Source organism: Sinocyclocheilus anshuiensis, unplaced genomic scaffold (genome assembly GCF_001515605.1).
Source record: "Sinocyclocheilus anshuiensis isolate Anshui unplaced genomic scaffold, SAMN03320099.WGS_v1.1 scaffold297, whole genome shotgun sequence".
Taxonomy (NCBI): Eukaryota; Metazoa; Chordata; class Actinopteri; order Cypriniformes; family Cyprinidae; genus Sinocyclocheilus; species Sinocyclocheilus anshuiensis.
In genome coordinates, this window is record NW_015536479.1 from 901,100 (window position 1) to 907,731 (window position 6,632).

Sequence of the window (6,632 nt, forward strand, 5' to 3'; positions counted from 1 at the left end):
GGTAGGCTAGGGCTGCACGATATATCGTTTCAACATCGATATCGCGATGCGCGCATCCGCGATAGTCGCATCGCAGGATGTGCGATGTTTAGTATACTGATCGTTATATTTATACTGATTGTTTTCTTTGCTCACACTCAGACAAGGTGTCTACACCGGACGCGACAGCTGTACAGATACCCATTTTAAATAAATTTAGTAGCAGAGCTACTGCAAGCGATTTTCAGTGCTGGAAATCCATTTATCCTTTGTTGAAATTTCCACGTCGTTGTGGAATGCTTAGCAACGGCAGACGCCAGGAAAGCGCAAGCTCTCGAGCGCTTTGGAAAGAAGAGCTGTGTCCAAAACTGCTCCCTATCCACTATATAGTGCACTATATCGGGTGTCAGCCATTTTGTAGTGCTGGCCGAATTCTGAGTGAACAACTTTATTCCCTACATTCGTCCTCTACTTTTTACCCACAATGCATTCTGATTTCGAGTGTACATCCGATGTACACTCGCTGAAACACTATTTCCCACAATCCAATGCGGAGAACCGGCAAGCTGGAAGAGAGAGCGGAAGCGAGCAAGTTTGAATGAGATGCCGTTTACATCTTTATTATTTTTGCTTTAATGTTTATTTCATACATTTATATTAAAATGTTATGGTGACAGCCCCGTTCACACCAATAACGATAACTATAAAGATAGCGATATTAGCGTCCACACCAGCGAACGTCTGTTTGTTCTAAGCGCACTCGCGTCTGCCACTTTAAATTCTCGAGCTAGTTACAGCAGGATGGATTCTGATTGGCTCTCAATTTTTTATCGTTCATCAGCTGGAGAAAAATCGTTTTGAAAGTGATTCCAACGATATCGTTTCTCTTTGTCTTTATCGTTGTAGTTGTGGTGTGGACTCTGCTATTCTTTAATATTGAGAACGATTTTTAGAACTATATCTTTATCGTTATCTTTAATCGTTTTCTTTGCTCACACACAGCCACCGCGTCTACACCGGACGCGACAGCTGTACAGAGATACCCATTTTAAATAAATTTAGTAGCAGAGCTACTGCAAGCGATTTTCAGTGCTGGAAATCCATTTATCCTTTGTTGAAATTTCCACGTCGTTGTGGAATGCTTAGCAACGGCAGACGCCAGGAAAGCGCAAGCTCTCGAGCGCTTTGGAAAGAAGAGCTGTGTCCAAAACTGCTCCCTATCCACTATATAGTGCACTATATCGGGTGTCAGCCATTTTGTAGTACTGTCTGAATTCTGAGTGAACGACTTCATTCCCTACATTCGTTCACTACTTTTTTACCCACAATGCGTTCCTGATTTCGAGTGTAGTGTCGAGAAAGTGTTGCTTTCTGTGTCATGAATGTTAATCAAACAACAAAACACAAAGAAAAATGTATTTTGTAGCTTTAACACCGATTTATTAGATTTAATTTATAGTGAAGACTATGCAGTATTATTTTACATTTGATTATTCAATTTCTGTACCTAAATACTGAATAAAGCACTGCTTGTTTCATTTGTATCTTTGTTCTGTTATATTTATCTATGCTTGTAATTTGTTTATTTCCTATGCTGATTTACTCTCCTACAAAATCACCCCAGTCATTGATTATTTTTTTCCCAAATAGAGCTATTCAAGTCATCTGGTGATTTATTTATTTATTTATTTTCATATCGCAATATATATCGCAGAAAAACAAAATATCGCAATGTGAGTTTTTTTCCAATATCGTGCAGCCCTACTATAGAGAGTGAAATGTCTACTTTCAAATAAACCAATTCAAATGGAAAACAATATTCTCAGATTAGATAATCCATGTGAAACATGCATACAGGCGCATCCACTACTGTGGAGAGGACGAGGCAGTGTCGCCGACTTCATCTCTTAAACCAAAAACAAAAAAGCACTAGTTTTATCAATGAATTATTAAAACGTTAATGCAGCCTCCTTACTGTTTTTACCTGACACATTCATAATCATTACTTCTGCCGGTGTGCCGTGGCAAATCTTTAGTCGAGGGCAGCCCTAATATACAATATATATATATATATATATATACATACAAATGTTCATTCATTACCATGTTTTACTGTATAATGCAATGTGTCTGTGATGTCTTGCTCAACAGAACACGACGGTGCAGGTGGGGAACAGTTCAGTACTGAGTGAGAGTATGCGTGATAACCCTCTGATGCAACACTATGCTGCTGTCTACACTATGTCTATGGGAATCATGCTCCTTCTCAAACTACTGAGAGGCATTGTGTTTGTTAAGGTGAGATTTTACATCATATAGTTACTTTTATAGCGATTGCAGTTTTGCATGATGGACTTGCTGTGTCAGAGAATGAGCTCCATGTTTCAGCGGGTGATCTTTTGTTTTTCAAGGGTACTATGCGTGCCTCCTCGAGGCTCCATGAGGAACTTTTTCAGAAGATTCTTCGTAGTCCCATGAAATTTTTTGACACGACGCCCACGGCTCGCATCCTCAACCGGTTCTCCAAAGACATGGATGAAGGTGGGACCTGATGGAGGGTTAGATTGTAGCATTATCATCAGATAGGGGTGTGAGGGGTGTAATTAGTTGACAGCTGTTTGACGATATATGCATTTTATAAAGCAATTTTTTCTAACCTTATTAGATGTATGCATCATCTTGTGTCAGACTCTTACATTTACATTTAATCAATAAATGTAATTACAATAATAAGACACTATAGGTTGTTACCAGTCAAATGAAATCAACAAAACCTACTTTTGCACAGAAAAAGTTGAAGCTGCATCTGAAGTGGCATTTAGATGTGTTTACACTGCAATTACGATTGCCTAAATAATATTATGAATATTGAAATATGTTTTTTTTTTAATGAAATGGTTATTTAAATATGAAATTAAAACCACCTGTAGGTGGCTGCAAGTCTGAGTAAGTCATGGAGTCATCTGCTCATCCGATTCATTCAAAGGAATGAAGCAAGTGAATAACTGCATCCCAAATGACGCACTATACACTATGCACTTATACACTATGTACTTATGCACTATGTACTCAACCATGTAGTGTATGAATTTTATAAGGTTATTTTGTCATTAATAATCGGAGTCTGATAGCCCCTACCCCTTCGTGACGTAATTAAAACTGAGACAGTTGAATGCATGAAGTGTCCAACATTCCACACTTCGTATTTTCAGTTAAGTCAAGGGTTCTCAAACCTGTCTTGGAGGAACCCTAGCCCTGCACATTTTGTATGTCTCCCTTATCTAACACACCTGATTCAACTCATCAGCTCATTAGTAGAGACTGCAAGACATGAATTAGGTGTGTCTGATAAGGGAGACATACAAAATGTGCAGGACTAGGGGTCCTCCAGGACAGGTTTGAGAACCACTGATTTAAGTGCATCATCCGGGTATTTAAAGTGCACTTTTTCTTTTTGGAATTTTCAGTATCAACGCACTACTCGCACTATTCATACTACAAAACGGCATAGAATAGTGCATAAGTACATGATTTGGGACGCACCTACTGTCTTTGTGAATGAATCATTGATTTGTTTAAAAATGCTGTTTCATTCAGGAACGAAACAACACTGCAAGTTGCTCGGTTCTGTTATGGCTTTGTTTGGAACTATTTTTGTTGACGAAATAGTGCAAAAAAAAATTGTGTGTAAATTGCAACTCAACAATATTAACTTCTTGTTTCTTGCACTGTTGTACAAAATCACTATCACACATGCAATCGTTTGTTCTTTCATTAAAACAACAATTATGATATTATCATTAGGTAAACTCTTACCTGTCTCGCATTTCTAAACGTTTCCCTGTCTCCTCTCAGTTGACACACGTCTGCCGTTCCAGGCTGAGATGTTCATTCAGAACATGATTCTGGTGCTCTTCTGCCTGGGTGTGATTGCCAGCGTGTTCCCGTGGTTCCTGGTGGCAGTAGGGCCGCTGGTCCTCCTCTTTATAGTGCTGCACATGGTTTCTCGGGTCTTCATTCGAGAACTCAAACGATTAGACAACATCACACAGTCACCTTTCCTGTCCCACATTGCCTCCAGCATTCAGGGCCTGACCACAGTGCATGCTTATGGGAAAGAGGACGAATTCCTTCACAGGTAAACGCTGGGATGTCACTCTGCCTCACTTTATTGTGTGTTTCTCCTTAACCGATAAGACTTCCAGTGAGCGCGGTTGATGGATATTGTCTGTGTGTTTTCTCCCAGGTATCAGGAGCTGCTGGATCAGAACCAGGCTCCCTTCTATTTGTTCAGCTGCGCTATGCGCTGGCTGGCTGTGCGTCTGGATGTGATTAGCGTGGCTCTCATTAGCATCACGGCTTTGATGATCGTCCTCATGCACGGCCAGATTCCTCCTGCATATGCAGGCTTGGCCATTTCCTATGCCGTGCAGGTGAGGGGAAATTGTGTAAATGTTGTTTTTCTCTTTTAAATGGATGGCTCACCCAAAATTGAACATTCTGTCATCAGTTACTCACCCTAGTGTCATTCCAAACCCATAAAGCCTGGCTCACACTACAGGAGTTTTAGCCCCGATTTCCCCCTCCAGAGAATCGGAGCAAAAATCTTATCGAGCACCTCGATCGGTCCCGATGTTCGGCGCGGATTATCTGCTAATGTGAGGCGTTCACAGATCAAATCTTGCACCTCCCGATCTGCTCGCACACAAATCTCGGGGGCCGCCCGGATCATATCAAACATGTTTGACAGCTATATGATTACGTCAGTACTTTCACAACAGCCAATGCGCGGCCGCAAAACAGCTGCTGTACGGCTCCGTTGGAGACAGAGGAAACTGATTCTTGCTCTTTTTTTTTTTTAGTAACATGACTATCTGTATTAATGTGTCAAACGTATCACAACCGTAAGGACAAAAAGAAGCACTGGGGTGAAATCGCCTCAGTTTTGAACTTACCGAGTGAATGTAGAAAGCTGCTAGCACACTAGCTTACCTATGTAAACATCACTGAAATATCAATGACGATCTGCTGCGTGAGATCACGTGAGGCCTCCCTCTGGCATGATAATCTCGATAATATCTTGTAGTGTGTGATGCACCTCGAATTTCAAATCTTGTAGTGTGTGCATGTTCAAGATTTGAGGGAAGATAATCTGCAAAGATTCTTATGTGTGTGCTGCAACCAGATTGCATAATCGGTTAGGATTTTAAAACTCCTGTAGTGTGAGCCCGGTTTAAGACTTTGGTTATCTTTGAAACACAAATTAAGATTAAACCTGAGAGGGAGAGATTCATAAATGCTGTAGAAGTATTGTTCATTGTTAGTTCATGTTAAATAATGAAACCTTGTGTGAATCACATATGGAAAACATGTGCATGGATGTGTCAATCATTGATTAGATGTAAATAAAAGCCTAAATTAAATCTGTTCACCATATAAAGCAATCATGTCTTTTCACAAGACTTCGATTAAACTGCTCAATTCATATGTATTTGTTTATGATGCTTTTATTACTTTTTTTTTTTTAGATCTTTTAAGTTTTGGTTACATAGACTTTAAATGGAGACACAGAAATCTCTCAGGTTTCAATAAAAATACCTTAATTTGTGTTTCAAAGATTAACCAAAGTCTGACACCGTGTGTACACCGGACACGAGCGGCGCGACGTGACAAAATACAACAGAACCCATTATAATCGGCGATGCTGTCTACTCTAGACAAATCTCTGACAGTAAACTGATGCCGTGTTCTATTTATGACGCACTGACACAGAGTTGAAATGATTTGCAACGGTCACTTTGTCGCGTCCAGTGTAGACAGACTTTAGCTGTTGCGGTGCGGCAACAACTGTCGCGACCGGTGTAGACATGGTGTTATCGGTTTGTAATGACATGAGGGTGAATAAATGATGCCAGAATTTTAATTTTTGCATAAACTATCCCTTTAATTCTAAACTTTTTGTATGAAGGTATTTTCACTCTAAAGCTTTTGGTGTAGGCCATTTTGGTGTAAAAATATTTTTTTTTTGTAACTCTTGAAAACAAGCTTGGGATATGGTTCATGTAACTGTTTGCAGTAGTAATAAAAGCAACACAGCCTATTTTCCAGAAGTAAACCACAACTGATGATGTCAAGCGGGACTGATGCCCTGCAGGCAGAATAGCAAATGCATTTCTCATCACTGCTTAGAAAATCCCACATACTTTGCATCTGTGGCAGACTGATGCACATGCCATTCTGTGCATGTTATGCCTTTTGTCTGATTGGTCTTCTGCCAAAATGGGAAGTGAGAAAAATGCTTTCCATTTTAGCACCTTTTCCTCCTGAGTCATCATTACCTAGTTATACTGGTAAGCAGGTGGTATTTATGTTGATGACGCAAATGCACTGTGGCTTACAGCCAAATCATACGATGTGAAAATAAACCCGCAGTGAAATAGGGAGGGAATCAAACTCAGGTTTGGACCAAACAAACAAAACAAGTGCAGGATGCATATATTTCCTTCAAATGAGATTATGCATAAGATCAAATTGTCATTTAACATTTGCTCACACAACGGAAGCTATTGTATTGTATAAAGGAAGCAGATTGTACCAGGGTTATTTAACTAAAACTATTAAAAAACATTTTTGTTACTTAAAAATTAAAATAA

The 6,632-nt window shown here is 39.7% G+C and overlaps 1 protein-coding gene across 5 annotated transcripts in view; it reads left to right on the top strand.

Moving 5' to 3' along the window:
- LOC107671530 (multidrug resistance-associated protein 5-like) overlaps positions 1–6,632 on the top strand; it is a 44,326-nt gene that overhangs the window by 32,343 nt on the left and 5,351 nt on the right. For all 5 annotated transcript variants that reach the window (XM_016464541.1, XM_016464612.1, XM_016464482.1 and 2 more), the window contains 4 exons: positions 2,131–2,277; positions 2,391–2,520; positions 3,835–4,117; positions 4,226–4,412. In XM_016464541.1, the coding sequence (XP_016320027.1) occupies positions 2,131–2,277; positions 2,391–2,520; positions 3,835–4,117; positions 4,226–4,412 (747 nt within the window). The remainder of the gene's footprint in view (positions 1–2,130; positions 2,278–2,390; positions 2,521–3,834; positions 4,118–4,225; positions 4,413–6,632) is intronic.